Consider the following 17,759-nt stretch of genomic DNA (forward strand, 5'->3'; position numbering starts at 1 on the left):
CTTATGTCTTGGGCATAATGATTTTGATGAAGAAATGGGTTGAAGAAGAAAAGTGAAGATGTGGATCTCATTTCATGTGTATACACTCTCTTCTTGCCTCCTCTGCATAGCACAGTGCAAGAACAGTAATCCTAAAGTAGATATTTTTATCTGGACCAACTCACAGTAAGCGTATGAGACAAGTTGAGATTTTGCCACTAAAATAAAACCTAAGAGCTTTATTGCATTAAGATATTTGCATAAAATGAAGAACAGCTATGGTTGCTAATAACGAAGCAGAACAGTTCTGTATCAGCAACAGTAGGGACATTTAGGAACTGTCCTGGCACTCATTTTGACAGCGAGTGTTTTATACGTGCTTGATCTTGTCCCTTATGTTTCCTGCATTGCTTTTCACTCTTACAAAGGGTTGATGATACTCACAGAACAGACACTTGTTATATTATAGGGCCATTTGAACACCTAGTTTTCTAATTAACACCTAATTTTTAATCTAAGTTAAAAGGAACAGGGGAACAAAAGCACCCACTGATGTTTTCACATCCAGACAAGATGTCCTTCTGAAATAAATGTTTTAAGCATGTTATAACTGGATAGGAGTGCAAAATATTTAATTGTGTGTATGTATCCAAATTGACAGCACATGCATGAGCAGTTGAAAATGGAAAAGGAAGGGAGAGAGAAGAGGAGCCACAACATCAAGCAGAGGACAGGAAGTGACCTGGAAAAAAAAAAGTGAACATTTTAGACAAGATTAGAGACAAAAGGAAAACAAACAGAACAAAAGGAAAGTTAGACAGATCTCACATAGATTTTAGAGTGAAGAATTTAATGCAATGCATTATGCATGTATTTTATGTCAGACATCCTTTTATGTCATGTTCCTGGCAGACATCCTATGTTTTCCAAGTATGAGGGAAATAAACCCTGCAGTACTCTCTCACTCTTGATTGTGGGAGGTTTGTGGCTAGACAAAGATCCTCTATATTACATAACCCACAGAACACCCACCTGAAAAAATATTACTACTAAAATTATTATTACTACCACTATTTTTCAAATCACTCCTACAGCAGTGAGTAAAGAGACCAAGTAATTGCAGCTTAATACACATTCAGCAAATTCTGATCTAATTACTGAGCTTCTTATGTTTTAGCTGAAAATTTTCATAAAATTATTCAGCTAACAATTCCTTATTTAAGAGTTATTTGAATTGTGAACTGGAAAAAAAATCAGTAAGGCACATACAGGACCCAAATCCTTACTGCTGTGCATAGTGATTTCCTCATGTGCAAAACAGATGTAACTTAAAAGAACAGGTTCAAATTTGCAAGAAAGCAAATGACTGGATTCACAGTTTGCAACTCATTGTTTGTCACTCTTATATTTACAGAGGTAACACAAAACAAGCTTTACATTTGCTACTTGAAAAACATATACAGTGTACAAGCCCCTGTTTGCTAAGAGCATCAGTCAGTCAAAGATGGGATAGTACCTTGTGCAGCTGACAGAAATGATTGTAAAATTGCCAGTCTGCAGAAAGTAAACTTTGAACTGATTGTTAAATTTCCAAAGTTCACAAATACTTAAGCATTTGTGTGAAAGGTCAAGTTTCAATGAATATTCCATTTGATGATGAAAGCCAGAATTTGATATTTGGCAAAAATAAATATGACAGGATGACAAATTATTTAAAATTAAATGTGGATTTTAATATGTACATTTGTGAGACGATATGATACTGGATATTTCTTTTTTAATTCTCCCAGTATAATTCAATTTGTTTTGATAGTCTCAGAATTCTAATCTCAGAGATCTCTTCCCCTTTTTCACATTCTTGGAAGATAAGGATGCCTTTAGATGATATTTTTATTTTTAATGTGCAATTCCAAGCTGTAGTTTGCTTTTTTATGCTCAAAGTATTTCTACACACATTTCTGTAGAAAAAATGCTCTGAGTTCACCTGTGACTGTGCTGTGCATGACACTGCTGTAGATTTCAAGGCAAAGCTTTCCAGTCTGTCCTCTGAAGGGGTGATGGCAGGCCCTGACACATTCCAGTGATGTTGGGTAACAATGCTTGCTGAAGTTTTTGTGAGGGGCTTAAGCCTGGACTTGCATTCAGGCATTGTCACTCCCCTAACACTGAGGCTACAGGGGATGGAATTCCCAAGTCTTCCCTCTAGTTAATAAGCACACTTCCAAACTAAAAAGAGGGTGTGATACAAGAAATCAGAAGAAATTATTTGTGTGTGAATCCAGTGTTACCATATTGGTTAAAGGAGGGCTTAGAAAGCCTTTCAATAACCAAGTTTTCCTATCTATGTAGCCTAGGTCCTGCAGCCCTCAAAAAATGTTTTTTCCCATTGGAAGCTCCCCATTCCTTCCATCTTGGTTGACTTGATGATGTCAAAATGTCTTTTCCAACCTAGTTCATTCTGTGATTCTGTGATCTCAAAAATTCCAAATCCAGTATTTCCCTTCTTAATATGATATTTTTTAAGCAGACAAACAACCTTTCTTGACTTTTTTTATCCTCAACCAAAGAAGACTATTTCACCAGTGGATGCCATGATATATCCATGCAGCACTGTCATTCCAAAAAGGAAGGTGCTATTATTTTAAGAAAGGAAAATAAGTTCAGAACAGTTACATAATTAACAGTTCAGAAGCTGCTACATCATTAATGACAGAGAGCTCTCCAAAATGAATTTCAGGTTATTACAAGATCAAAAATAATATTGGTTCTTTTCACTGATTCTGTTTTTGCTAAATTGTTGGAAATGCTAAGCAAGTAGTTTACAGCAGTAATTGTAGGACAACAGTTAAATCTACTGCTGAAAATTTACTTTATGGACTGGATTGTACTCTGTATCCTATGCCTATCAGTCTTCTCTGATTAATTTTACAACCTTCTAACCAGAGCTGACAGACAGATTGAGGTCTCAATGTTAATAAATTTCTACAAGCTCATTGAAAACTGAGAGACAGCTAGAGGAGAAAGATCCTCTTAGTTCATTGAACAGTGTAAACAGAACAAATGCATTTTCACTTCATCGAGAGTATTTTTCTGGTGTTTCATTGCCTGGAAGCTGATAGCTTCACTTTGGGTAGCACTGCTGCTACAGCTGAGGTAGCTGAAGGAGATGGATGCTTTGTTAGAATGGCTGTGTGCCTGGAAGATTTTTTTCCTCTGTTATGGCAGTTATTTAGTTAAAGATATAGTCTGTCCTCACAAACCTTGCCTACTTTAATTAGAAATCATTAGTGCAGTCCACTCAGCAGAAGTCCCCACAATTCCACACCCAAGCAGAACAGGAGCAGCCGACTCCCTGCTCTCCATCCCTTAATGTGCCCTGTTATGTCCTAGGTAAGTTGATAGCTGGCAGAGGCCCTGGAATAGGCAGAAAAAACAAGTAATACAAGCCTCAGGTGTCAGCTTTAGGAATTTACTTGCCATATGACACTGAACCATGAACTTTTAGGAAGGAAAGCACGGGCTGGAAACTAACACCTGTCTCTTTCAGGTACAGGGCAGTTGCGTCCTGGAGTCGTGTTCAGGGGATTGGAATCCCGATGATCACTGCTATTGAAATTTTCTCCATTTGGCTTCTGTCCTTCATACTGGCCATCCCAGAAGCAATTGGCTTTGCTGTGGTACCTTTCAAATACAAGGATGCAAGTTATGTTACCTGCATGCTCAAACCTACAAATGATTTCATGATGGTAAGTAACATCCTGTCTTCTCTTTTTCAGAACCCACAAAAGACAATTAGGGTCCTGGATGATAAAAGAGTTTATTCACGCATTAAACTGCAAAATTCTAATGTGTATTGGTGCAAAGAGGATCCTATGTTCGCAATGACTTGTCTCTGCTTTCAGCCAGAGAGATTAAGTGCGGCTTTGCTGCATTTTCATTTCTTTGCTACTGAAGATTTTTACTACAGACATTTGCAATTCACACCTGCTAAAAGTACAATCAAGAGATGTATCAGGTTAGCCAGAGCCTTGAAAAGTTTTGAATTTCAAGGTACAACACCTTGGAGCTCGTAAATGTCAAAACACATGTTTTACCATGATTAGTCATCCTTTTGTATGCAGTAGTCAGCTCTCTTGGCACACAAAGAAAAGGGTGGGGCCATGCTACATGCATTTAAGTCAAATAAAAAATAATCTTTTAGTTTACAAGAAATCATGACTACAAAGCTGACAGGCCCACACCTCCAGCTAGGCGCTTGTGCAATGTTAGCTGCCACTAGATACAGCAGCTCAAGAGCAAGAGGAGTGCCTGAGACACACCAGGCCACTGTGGCACGTTTCCTACCCCTCACCCTCTGCACTCCTGCAGATTAACAGCTGTCAATACCCACATCAACTTCTGCAAAGCAGCTCAGGTGAGAAGTCACTACAGAATCTATAGACGACTGCATAGGGGCATGGTGGTTTTCCACGTGGCCTTACAATGAGAAAATATCTTAATTCTTTAAATTTCTGAATACAGTGAAAGGCCAGGTACCATTCATCCAGTAATGAAAAAGAAAGAGTAATATTCTGATCTGTTGCAGAGAAAGCAGATAGCTCCAGGTTTTCAGTCTTGAGAAAAACTTGGTATTTTTTTCTGGACTATAATTTTTCATAATAGAGTATAAGTTTCTAGTTTTTGAATGTCTGGTGCTTCTCCTTTTTAGACCAGAACATAACTTGGCCTAGAATTGGGAAGGATAAGGTAAGGGGGAGCTAGGAATTTTAGAAAATAAAACATGTGGATGATTACTTTTTCAGAGGAACACCCCCAACTGTGGTAGGGTTACACAGACTATAGGGATGGCCAAGAGAGTATGAGATAATTGAAAGAGAAGACAAAAGGAATTCCCTAATGGAAATAATTAATGCAGGTAAAGATGGAGTGGAATTTCCTAGAGTTTATTATATTTTTGTTTCTTGACTCCACAGCCTCTATGACTGTAGATACTGTAGTTATTAAAAAAAAAAAAAAGACTGTGATTTATGAATTACACACTGCAGCAAAATTTCCCTTCTCTAATGGCTATTTTTCTCTTCAAATGTGCCTGGACAACCTTCACTTCCTTTTTCCCTAAGAAAAAGAATAGTTTTCCCTTTTCTCAAAAACATTATAGTTCAGGTCTTCCATAGGCATGCTAACTTTAATGATTACTGTTCTGTTCTTAATGTTCTAAGTAGAATAGCTTGGTTCATTGTCCTTGCAGGAAGTAGTATCTCTTACTTGCTCAGTATAATTCAGAAGTGCCAATCTTCCCACAGCAGTTTGATTTTTAAGGAAACAAACCAGCAGTTATGTCCAAGCTGAGAGTAAATACTAGATGTGTCAGTCAAAATGGAGAGCTTTGTGTTTCAATGTGTTGCAAGCAAGTACAAACATGAGATTAAAGTGGAAATAGCATTTTAACCTTAACTATAGTATTTACTACCACAAACACCACAATAAACAATTGCTAAACTTCAGGAAGGATTTATTCTTGACTTTTGTTTTTAATAGGAGCTTTATTCACGTTTAAAGCTATCTTTGAAAGATTTAAAATATTCATGCTAGACCATGGTTCCCAAGAGGCCTAGGAAACTTGTTTAAAATGCACATTTCCTGTAGAAAAGCAGTTCCATGTGGGTTTTCAAGACAAACAAAAGAATGTCTACTTCTCTTCAATCAACCCATTTTTGTGCATTGATGTAAGCTTTGTGAAACTCAGATTCCTCAATTAATCATTTACAGACATTTTAGAGTAGGTTTTATTACTCCACGAGACTAATTCCTCATCTAGAAGTGATGTATTGGTCAGGGCTGTGACACAGACCTTTCATGTGTTTTCTTGACCCACAGGCAATGCTCATGGAGCCTGGAACATTGGTAGGACACAAAGTTTTTCTTGTAAACATGGAACAGATTCACGTAGAACACATTTTGTTGTGCTGCCCAGCCAATATGATTCCAGGCTGACTTGGAGGAATTTGCCATGGAGAAGATAATTGTGTCCATGTATTTGTAATCCTTTGCTCTGCAGAAGGAGCAGTAATTACATTTGCCCTCAGTACAAACTCCTCGAATACGAGGCATATTGTTTTCCGGTTTTCTGCTGGCAAAAGCTTTGCTCCCAAAGGGGGAAATTCTGCCCCCAAGGAAAGTGCAGCTATGCAGGAGACTGCAGCCCCTTCTCAGGGAGGAGGCTAATGAGGAGGAGGAAACAAGTTAATCAACACAACGCAGTGTCCCAGAGTGAGGTCGGATTGTGGCCTAGAAACCAGCAGCATAATCTAAACTAGCAAATTCTGTATGCAGCTGTGTTGAGGCAGAGGGAAAAAAATCAAAAGCATTCCCTTTTTCTTAGTAAATCAACTTCCTAAGTAACAGTAGATTTTTAAAGTAACACTATTAAACACCAGTATATGAATTGTATCAACTTTTTTCATCTTTCTACATTTAGTGCTATTTGGTTTTAAATATAAACACAATGCCAAAAGTTTGAGTTTTTCAAACAAGATTCATAAAATTTGACAAGAATTTTGACATTTGGTGTGGGAACTGTGATGTTACGAGAGCACATCCTCTAGGAACAAACAAGCTGGGGGAAAGAGTGACACATCCCTTTTATACTAATAACCTAGACACAGGAAGTATTTGAAATGCTATATTTCAGCGCATACTTTTGGCTGAGCATAAAAGTTAAAAACCAAGATACAGTGTTTTCTGAAGTCTGAAAACATGATTCCTCTAGGGAAAACACCTATTTTAAATGTTTTCTCAATTGTAGTATTTCCCATAATACATAAATGTATTAACTTACAGCACTGCTTACATCACAGCTAATACTTAAAATTACACAGAGCAAAGTATTGCTATTCTATCAATACCTCACTGTCCCGTCACAAAAGGCAAATGGTGGAAATGGCAGTCAAGGGGTTAAAAGTAACTGTACCCCTGGAAGCCATCCCTAAGCTTTGCACATATCAGACAAACACTTATGAAGTGGCTCCTATCTGCCCAGTATACATAAGCAAACCAACTGCCAACCTTTTCACTGATAACAAAAGGTGATTAAACTTACAAGACATTTTGAATTTTCCTTTTTTGGCATCAGGACAGAAGCTTTAGAGGTAAATGGCATTTCCTGAGACAGGCTTTTAGTAAGATTCGTTATCTCAGACTGACACTGTCTACAATTTGGCAGGTATTTTTCATGCAGCTATATTGCAGCTTTCATGAATGAATATAAATGTTCAGAAAGCACAACCAAAAAAAAAAAAAAATTCCAACCCGAGACAGATTGCAACAAAGGTACAGGCAGGCTCTCTGTAAATGTTTACACTACCCCAATTCCTATTTTGATGTTGGTCAAAAAGAGATCAACAATAAGCAAACAGACAGATACCAGTGTACCAACTGTCATGCTTTTCCAAGGCCTTGCTGTGGTATTTTGCATTCAGTCGTAAGAAAATATCTGCTCTCTTCTTTTCCTTATCTACAGTTTTACAAAGATGCAAAGGATTGGTGGCTGTTTGGTTTCTATTTCTGCATGCCGCTGGCATGTACTGCCATCTTTTATACGCTAATGACTTGTGAAATGTTAAACAGAAGGAACAGCAACTTGAGAATTGCTCTCAGTGAACACCTGAAGCAGGTAAATATATTAGAAACACTAATGCTTGAAAATATTGTTCTTCTCTCTATGGGTTACATTGGAAATATTTCAAAGCGTACCTGAATACAGTAAACTACAGAAGTAGAAAGTGAGGATGTGGGTTATTTATGATGTTAAGGCATTCATTTAAACCTGGAACAAAAGACTAAATCATTGTATAAGGAGCATTGAAGACAGTATGCTCAGGAAACTAACCCTTTTCTTTCTGTTCTTATTCCGACAGTTGTGCCCTCCTTCTCTTTAACCTCAAATCACTACTGGCTAAATGCTTTGAAATTTAACTCAAAGATTTGCCAAAAATGTTTCTTTTTCTGTATAAAGATAGGATTCCATGGATCCTCCCTCTTTTTGGCACCCTTTGATATGTAACTGTAGTTTCATATAAAAAGCAATTGGAGAATAACCTAGTTTAGAAAAGTGTGGATTTTGTTTCTCAGGGTTATTGCACTGTTGCAGTACCACTGCTGTAGCTGCTTTGAAAAGAGCAACAGGAGCACAGAGCAAACAAATGATCACAGAACAAAGTCGCTCACAGAACTGCCAGGTCTCTTTGCTGGTTTGGCAGCACTGGCTGATGTTTAACATTTAACTGAACTTTAAAAAAGTGTCTGGAGCTTTTCCCCTGCATTATTAGCAGCCCTTCAAATTCCACTCTTTTAACTTCCATGTTCACAGATGTGAATCCCTAAAGTAGTCCTCTCTGCATCAGAGTGAGTTCTCACAGAGGTTCCTCCTCTGATGGTTCATTCCAGATCAGGGCTGACTGGAAAATCCTCCCCTTGCGCAGATTCTCCACTTTTTTCCCCTCATCAGGCCCTGCGACTGCAACACAGTGTGTCCTAAGGCCACACACAGGCTGCTCCACCCAGTAGAACTAGAATGGTATGTACTAGGAGGTGAGGGAATCCACTATCCTAAAAGGCAGTGCCCACTAAGCTTCTCAGACTGGCTGCTGCAGGATGACTTTATGCTACAATTTAAAAATGTTTATCTTTTTAACTCCCACCTTTTGCCTTCCTTCCTTCCTTCCTTCCTTCCTTCCTTCCTTCCTTCCTTCCTTCCTTCCTTCCTTCCTTCCTTCCTTCCTTCCGCCACTTCCGCCACTTCCTTCCGCCACTTCCTTCCTTCCGCCACTTCCTTCCTTCCGCCACTTCCTTCCGCCACTTCCTTCCGCCACTTCCTTCCGCCACTTCCTTCCTTCCGCCACTTCCTCCCTTCCGTCACTTCCTTCCTTCCTTCCTTCCGCCACTTCCTTCCGCCACTTCCTTCCTTCCGCCACTTCCTTCCGCCACTTCCTTCCTTCCTTCCGCCACTTCCTTCCGCCACTTCCTTCCTTCCTTCCGCCACTTCCTTCCTTCCGCCACTTCCTTCCTTCCTTCCGCCACTTCCTTCCTTCCGCCACTTCCTTCCTTCCTTCCGCCACTTCCTTCCTTCCGACACTTCCTTCCTTCCTTCCGACACTTCCTTCCTTCCTTCCGCCACTTCCTTCCTTCCTTCCTTCCGCCACTTCCTTCCTTCCTTCCTTCCGCCACTTCCTTCCTTCCTTCCGCCACTTCCTTCCTTCCGCCACTTCCTTCCTTCCGCCACTTCCTTCCTTCCTTCCGCCACTTCCTTCCTTCCGCCACTTCCTTCCTTCCTTCCGCCACTTCCTTCCGCCACTTCCTTCCGCCACTTCCTTCCTTCCTTCCTTCCTTCCTTCCTTCCTTCCTTCCTTCCTTCCTTCCTTCCTTCCTTCCTTCCTTCCTTCCTTCCTTCCTTCCTTCCTTCCTTCCTTCCTTCCTTCCTTCCTTCCTTCCTTCCGCCACTTCCTTCCTTCCGCCACTTCCTTCCTTCCGCCACTTCCTTCCTTCCTTCCGCCACTTCCTTCCGCCACTTCCTTCCTTCCTTCCGCCACTTCCTTCCTTCCGCCACTTCCTTCCTTCCGCCACTTCCTTCCGCCACTTCCTTCCTTCCTTCCGCCACTTCCTTCCTTCCTTCCGACACTTCCTTCCTTCCTTCCTTCCGCCACTTCCTTCCTTCCTTCCTTCCGCCACTTCCTTCCTTCCTTCCGCCACTTCCTTCCTTCCGCCACTTCCTTCCTTCCTTCCTTCCTTCCTTCCTTCCTTCCTTCCTTCCTTCCTTCCTTCCTTCCTTCCTTCCTTCCTTCCTTCCTTCCTTCCTTCCTTCCTTCCTTCCTTCCTTCCGCCACTTCCTTCCTTCCTTCCGCCACTTCCTTCCGCCACTTCCTTCCTTCCTTCCGCCACTTCCTTCCTTCCGCCACTTCCTTCCTTCCGCCACTTCCTTCCGCCACTTCCTTCCTTCCTTCCGCCACTTCCTTCCTTCCTTCCGCCACTTCCTTCCGACACTTCCTTCCGCCACTTCCTTCCTTCCGCCACTTCCTTCCGCCACTTCCTTCCTTCCGCCACTTCCTTCCTTCCGCCACTTCCTTCCTTCCTTCCGCCACTTCCTTCCTTCCTTCCGCCACTTCCTTCCGACACTTCCTTCCGCCACTTCCTTCCTTCCGCCACTTCCTTCCGCCACTTCCTTCCTTCCGCCACTTCCTTCCTTCCGCCACTTCCTTCCTTCCTTCCGCCACTTCCTTCCTTCCTTCCGCCACTTCCTTCCTTCCGCCACTTCCTTCCTTCCGCCACTTCCTTCCGCCACTTCCTTCCGCCACTTCCTTCCTTCCGCCACTTCCTTCCGCCACTTCCTTCCTTCCTTCCGCCACTTCCTTCCTTCCTTCCTTCCTTCCTTCCTTCCTTCCTTCCTTCCTTCCTTCCTTCCTTCCTTCCTTCCTTCCTTCCTTCCTTCCTTCCTTCCTTCCTTCCTTCCTTCCTTCCTTCCGCCACTTCCTTCCGCCACTTCCTTCCGCCACTTCCTTCCGCCACTTCCTTCCTTCCTTCCGCCACTTCCTTCCGACACTTCCTTCCTTCCTTCCGACACTTCCTTCCTTCCTTCCTTCCGCCACTTCCTTCCTTCCTTCCTTCCGCCACTTCCTTCCTTCCTTCCTTCCGCCACTTCCTTCCTTCCTTCCGCCACTTCCTTCCTTCCGCCACTTCCTTCCTTCCTTCCTTCCGCCACTTCCTTCCTTCCGCCACTTCCTTCCTTCCTTCCGCCACTTCCTTCCTTCCTTCCTTCCGCCACTTCCTTCCTTCCTTCCTTCCTTCCTTCCTTCCTTCCTTCCTTCCTTCCTTCCTTCCTTCCTTCCTTCCTTCCTTCCTTCCTTCCTTCCTTCCTTCCTTCCTTCCGCCACTTCCTTCCTTCCGCCACTTCCTTCCTTCCGCCACTTCCTTCCTTCCTTCCGCCACTTCCTTCCTTCCTTCCGCCACTTCCTTCCGCCACTTCCTTCCTTCCTTCCGCCACTTCCTTCCTTCCGCCACTTCCTTCCTTCCGCCACTTCCTTCCGCCACTTCCTTCCTTCCTTCCGCCACTTCCTTCCTTCCTTCCGCCACTTCCTTCCGACACTTCCTTCCGCCACTTCCTTCCTTCCGCCACTTCCTTCCGCCACTTCCTTCCTTCCGCCACTTCCTTCCTTCCGCCACTTCCTTCCTTCCTTCCGCCACTTCCTTCCTTCCTTCCGCCACTTCCTTCCTTCCTTCCGCCACTTCCTTCCGACACTTCCTTCCGCCACTTCCTTCCTTCCGCCACTTCCTTCCGCCACTTCCTTCCTTCCGCCACTTCCTTCCTTCCGCCACTTCCTTCCTTCCTTCCGCCACTTCCTTCCTTCCTTCCGCCACTTCCTTCCTTCCGCCACTTCCTTCCTTCCGCCACTTCCTTCCGCCACTTCCTTCCGCCACTTCCTTCCTTCCGCCACTTCCTTCCGCCACTTCCTTCCTTCCTTCCTTCCGCCACTTCCTTCCTTCCTTCCTTCCGCCACTTCCTTCCTTCCGCCACTTCCTTCCGCCACTTCCTTCCTTCCTTCCTTCCTTCCTTCCTTCCTTCCTTCCTTCCTTCCTTCCTTCCTTCCTTCCTTCCTTCCTTCCGCCACTTCCTTCCGCCACTTCCTTCCGCCACTTCCTTCCGCCACTTCCTTCCGCCACTTCCTTCCGCCACTTCCTTCCTTCCTTCCGCCACTTCCTTCCGCCACTTCCTTCCTTCCTTCCGCCACTTCCTTCCTTCCTTCCGCCACTTCCTTCCGCCACTTCCTTCCTTCCGCCACTTCCTTCCTTCCGCCACTTCCTTCCTTCCTTCCGCCACTTCCTTCCTTCCGCCACTTCCTTCCTTCCTTCCGCCACTTCCTTCCGCCACTTCCTTCCTTCCGCCACTTCCTTCCTTCCTTCCGCCACTTCCTTCCGCCACTTCCTTCCGCCACTTCCTTCCTTCCGCCACTTCCTTCCGCCACTTCCTTCCGCCACTTCCTTCCGCCACTTCCGCCACTTCCTTCCGCCACTTCCTTCCGCCACTTCCTTCCGCCACTTCCTTCCTTCCTTCCTTCCTTCCTTCCTTCCTTCCTTCCTTCCTTCCTTCCTTCCTTCCTTCCTTCCTTCCTTCCTTCCTTCCTTCCTTCCTTCCTTCCGCCACTTCCTTCCGCCACTTCCTTCCGCCACTTCCTTCCTTCCGCCACTTCCGCCACTTCCTTCCTTCCGCCACTTCCTTCCGCCACTTCCTTCCTTCCTTCCGCCACTTCCTTCCTTCCTTCCGCCACTTCCTTCCGCCACTTCCTTCCGCCACTTCCTTCCTTCCGCCACTTCCTTCCTTCCGCCACTTCCTTCCTTCCGCCACTTCCTTCCGCCACTTCCTTCCGCCACTTCCTTCCGCCACTTCCTTCCTTCCTTCCGCCACTTCCTTCCTTCCTTCCGCCACTTCCGCCACTTCCTTCCGCCACTTCCTTCCGCCACTTCCTTCCGCCACTTCCTTCCTTCCGCCACTTCCTTCCTTCCGCCACTTCCTTCCTTCCTTCCGCCACTTCCTTCCTTCCGCCACTTCCTTCCTTCCTTCCGCCACTTCCTTCCGCCACTTCCTTCCTTCCGCCACTTCCTTCCTTCCGCCACTTCCTTCCTTCCACCACTTCCTTCCTTCCTTCCGCCACTTCCTTCCTTCCGCCACTTCCTTCCGCCCGCCACTTCCTTCCTTCCTTACGCCACTTCCTTCCTTACGCCACTTCCTTCCTTCCTTCCGCCACTTCCTTCCTTCCGCCACTTCCTTCCGCCACTTCCTTCCTTCCGCCACTTCCTTCCGCCACTTCCTTCCGCCACTTCCTTCCTTCCTTCCGCCACTTCCTTCCGCCACTTCCTTCCTTCCGCCACTTCCTTCCGCCACTTCCTTTCCTCTCTCCCTCCATACTTGTCCACATTAATGTCTAATCACAAGTATTTTAATATTTTGATAAAAGCTGCTATTATAAAAAAGAGAAAACTATAATAGTCATATTCAAAGCCTAACATGACTGTCATCAGTATTTGACTGCAAGTTCTTTCATTACAGAGCCTAGCAGTGCTTGTCACTGTTATACTACAGTGGAATCCCTACCCCTTCATATGCTTCTCTTTATCAAACCCATGCCTACCAAACACCGCTGGTATGCATTGTCAAAAATCCACTAAAACATCTGTAACTCTCTAGAGCCACATAAAAAATCCATCAAATTGCAATTATTTCCTAAGTATTACAAGATTAAGCTGTAATACTAACATTTCTGAAATGTTTGTAGAGGAACTATTTATCTGAGAACATCAAGATCTCATAGCAAGCATCACATAGCAAAATCAAGATACTGGGCAGTATCCCTTTATAGAACACTATATCAGAGAGAATCCTACAATATTCTAGCAATACCGATACCTGTGTGCCCAGCTGCTCCAGCCTCAGTGATGAGCAGGTTCTGTTGAGGATGGCCAGGATCAAGAACTTGACAAACCCCATAAAAAATGAGTAGTACATCAGGTATTCTGAAAGCTTCACTTTGGGAATCCTTTTATAATTTATCTATATTACTGACTTTGCTGCCAACTTTACTAATTACAATCACCTGCTAGTATGAATTGGGCACTCAGTGTATATTCTTATCTCCTTTATCTAGCGCCGAGAAGTTGCCAAGACAGTTTTCTGTTTAGTCGTGATTTTCGCTCTTTGCTGGTTCCCTCTCCATCTGAGCCGGATTTTGAAGAAAATGGTATACAATGAAAAAGACCCCAGCAGATGTGAACTGCTCAGGTACTTCATTTTCTATGCCAATAATTCGTACTGAAAAAAATATAATGCTGTATGCTTAGAATTTCTAGGAGGAATGTCACTGTGCAATGCAACTGTGGCGTTCATTAATTTTAAGCTGCACCCATTTTCAGCAGTTTCAGTTTTAATGGGGTAGCATAATCTCTACAAATGCTGTTTGTCATTATATCAATCACTTTGCTCTGGATTTTCTGAACATCTGTAGATGGTAGAAGATTAGATTGAGGGAGTTAGGTAAGAGAGAATGAGTTTGTGTGACAGAAGAGGCTGTAACCACAAGGAAAACAGATGCTTCTGTAGCAAATGAACTGTTTAAATGTTTGTCTTCCTCTTGCCTAGTTTCTTGCTGCCCTTGGATTACATCAGCATCAACCTGGCAACCATGAACTCTTGTATAAACCCCATAGCTCTGTATTTTGTGAGCAAGAAGTTTAAAAACTGTTTTCAGGTAAGCTTCTCAATAATATTTTATGTCCAGATAACCAACTGCATTGAACCACTTGGCTATTATCTATTTTTAACAGCTGGGAGAAGAGGCATGCAAAGGAATGAAAGAATAAAAATTGACTGGTTTAGCAGCTAGCAGTTCAGTTCACATAGAACATCTACCAAGATGAAACTATCCACTTCATCTGAAATACTAAACCAATAAATGTTTGACATAATCCTCATATGTGTAAACTGAGATAGACATGCTGTTGTAAATACTATTTATCTGCACGTGACATGCACATGAAAGAGAATTTGCTTGATAACAATTTTCCACTCTTGATGACACCAAGCTGCCCGTATTAAACAATCTCATTAATGACTAAAATTTGCAGGTTTGAATACCAAATCAGGCACCTGAGTTGACTTTGGCAATCAAATATGCATTATGTCTTCTACCTGCATTTTCCAGTTCCCACACTTGCAAACATATTTTAAGGCTAAAATAATTTCCTTGTGACAATGTGCCTATGCAAGTCCCTGTCCACCTATTAAAGGCAACAACAGCAAGCAAAAATAAAAAAGGGAGTAAAAAAGTAATGAAATGGAAGACTGAAATAGCTTTATCTGCAATGAAAAACAAAGGATGACAGGACTGCACCACTAAACTTTAAGTCTGAGAATAGGCAGAATCCAAACTACTGAGAAAAATGTGAAGAATTATTACACTTAGGGAATACCTGTTTGTCTGTAGCCTGCTCAGAGTTACAAACTATTTTAAGGGAGCATTTTTCACATGGTAAGTAAGAAATCAGCTTCTATTCCTAACTGTGCAAGATGTTACACCTCAGTATGTTCACTGAACCTTTTCCAAAATACTTTTGTCTTTTTCTAAGATGTGAGGAGAGACCTAAGTCATGGGCTGGGGAATTTTTCTTCTTTTCTCTTCCATGCTAAGTTTGTCAAGTACAATGATAAAGAGGGGGAAAAAATCAACCCAGCACCTAACAATATGTATTGAATTCTGTCAGTTCTCAACATATTTAACTTAGTCAAACAAATTTCCCTTTTCATACTGTGAAAGTTTTTTGTAAATTAGAGGCACAGGCTGGGCCTAATTTGCTGCACTTGTAATGTTCAATCACAACAATCATTTATGTTCTAGGACAAAAATTTCCCTGAATATAGCTAGCACTCTCTTCAGCTAGAATCTGTTATCTGTCATTTCTGAATGAAAAATATGGCTGGCAATCTGCATAGAACTGAGAGATTTGTCTTAATATTTATTTATTTATTTATTATTCATTTTCAGTCATGTCTTTGCTGTTGCTGCTCCCAGTCTAAGAGTTTGGTGACTTCAGTGCCCATGAATGGAACGAGCATTCAATGGAAAAACCAAGAACTAAACAATCACAATACAGACCGAAGCAGCCATAAAGACAGCATAAACTGAAAATCAAGGACACTCACATCATTTCAGAATGAAACAGGAAAATAAAAGTCACTACAAAGCTATTACATCAGGAAGCCCAGAGACTGTTCTGTAATGAATTCAGACATGTGCACCATTGTACCTAATTCTAGAGGTGACTGAGTAGATGGAGTGAGTGTAACTGTGATGTCCTGTGAACTGAGATCCACTGGATGGTAATTCTGCCTCTGAAAAGGATATTGATGTGATTATGACACAAAAAACTGGCTTGAACTATACAGGTGGTTTTGCTGTTCTGAAGCAGGCAGGAAGTGTCCAATGTCTGTGACTGGTACAATGCAATCTTTTTACCTGATTGTCACCTCGAATTAATCACTCTGGAACTTGTGAGAAGATATCAAAATGGAATCTATCTGTGACTATATTTTCTCTCTGCTCGTTCGTCTTTCAAGTTCTATTTCTGAGGTGGATAAAGTCCACACACCAGTTTGTTTTGCATGTTGTTGTTGTTGTTGTTGCTGTTTTTCAGGTTTATGTTAGAAAATGTTTTGGTCCACACCAGCATTTTACCTATGTTACCATGGATCAGGACATTAGCTGGGCAGTTCACATTTGTAGCACTTCAGTATTCAAATATAGGAGAGACCATTTAAACAGCATCAACATTTGGCACTTAAGCACAGATTAATACCAAAAATAGAGTATTAATAATACAGTAATATACTGTGTTATTTATTCTAATGCTCTGTACAAAATAAACATAATCTGTATCAGCGAAAAGAATGGAAGATGCTCACAGATGGGCACCTTACAATGTGTTTTTATTAACCTGACATGTTAATTCTTAAACTATATGAACCTTTTAATCTATTTAGACTATAGCTGCATTAAATCTAAGTTGAAATGAGGGTCAGTGGAACATAGTGAAAACAACATTAAAGCTGTCCACAGAATTCTGAGAATATGGTTATTATCAGAGCAGCTATGCACTCCGTTTTCACATGGTGAACATGAGGTTATAGTCAGAGTGAATGTAGAAATGTGGAAGTCCATAAGAGTTGGATGTGCAGAAGGATATTTTGTGCCTTATTTCTTACAGAGTTCTCTGTCTTACACAACACTCAAAGATTTTAATGGGGTTTAATAGGTTATCAGCATTGTTAACCATACAAATGCTATTAAAAATATATAGAAGCTATTGCTTGCATATATGTAAACTGATGGTTTCCTTATTATTCCATCCATTAAGGCTACATGGCTACAGATTCCAGTTTGCCTATAAAAATTTTTTAATAGGTAGTCTTTCATTAGATGGTGGAACTCAATAGTGTGGTGTCATATATAATATGTCTCATGCACAAATCTGTTAGGCAATTTATAGCATCTTTTGTGCTAGGCTAAGAAGCAGTAACCAAAATTCCACAAATTTTTAAACATCCGTTTCCTTTCCAGTGAAAGATGGAATCCTGCACAGTTTTATTTAAGAGGTCAAAATGCTAGTGCCTACAATGACTTCTGCTGCACAAGTTTCCCCAATGTTTACATTCACACAAATCTTCTGAAGTATATTTAAAAAAAGGTTCTTTACATTGGTTTGTGTATTTTTTGTGTGCTTTTGTCTCTGTGACACATATGCCTGTATAAATACATATAAATCTATGTTCATATGTTATAAACCTAAATACAGTCTTCTGACAGTGCTCTGTGGTAGAGCCTAAGAGCATGGTATGGAATGAGACTCGGCTGAATTTTACTTAGGACATTCCATCCTCAAACTGTATCAGAAATCATAGTAAATGAGTGACAACGCTCTCCTTTGAGAAAATTGAGTTACTGAGTCTCTTTACATCCTGAAATCTTCCCTGCTGCTTTGAATGAAGCTATCGAGGAGATGATAAAGGTAAACAGAAAAAAGACATGAGGAATGGATTTAAGTTGTAAGTTACTCCTCCTTTATTTCAAGGTAGGAGAAAGTTTTGTGTGCATTCCCCTTTTCTGTTATTTACGTAATGGCCAGATGAACAAAAAAATTTCATACAGATGCAAATCAGTAATGTGATTGCTCACAGACAATGC

The 17,759-nt window shown here is 42.1% G+C and overlaps 1 protein-coding gene across 1 annotated transcript in view; it reads left to right on the plus strand.

The window, feature by feature from the left end:
* Positions 1-17,508, plus strand: part of EDNRA (endothelin receptor type A) — a 37,354-nt gene extending 19,846 nt beyond the window's left edge. Inside the window, exons 4-8 of the mRNA XM_038135807.1 lie at positions 3,527-3,725; positions 7,499-7,651; positions 13,671-13,804; positions 14,162-14,270; positions 15,564-17,508. Of these exons, the coding sequence (XP_037991735.1) occupies positions 3,527-3,725; positions 7,499-7,651; positions 13,671-13,804; positions 14,162-14,270; positions 15,564-15,704 (736 nt within the window). The 3' untranslated portion in view covers positions 15,705-17,508. The remainder of the gene's footprint in view (positions 1-3,526; positions 3,726-7,498; positions 7,652-13,670; positions 13,805-14,161; positions 14,271-15,563) is intronic.
* The last annotated feature ends 251 nt before the right edge of the window (positions 17,509-17,759 follow it).

Source organism: Motacilla alba, chromosome 4, assembly GCF_015832195.1.
Source record: "Motacilla alba alba isolate MOTALB_02 chromosome 4, Motacilla_alba_V1.0_pri, whole genome shotgun sequence".
Classification (NCBI taxonomy): Eukaryota; Metazoa; Chordata; class Aves; order Passeriformes; family Motacillidae; genus Motacilla; species Motacilla alba.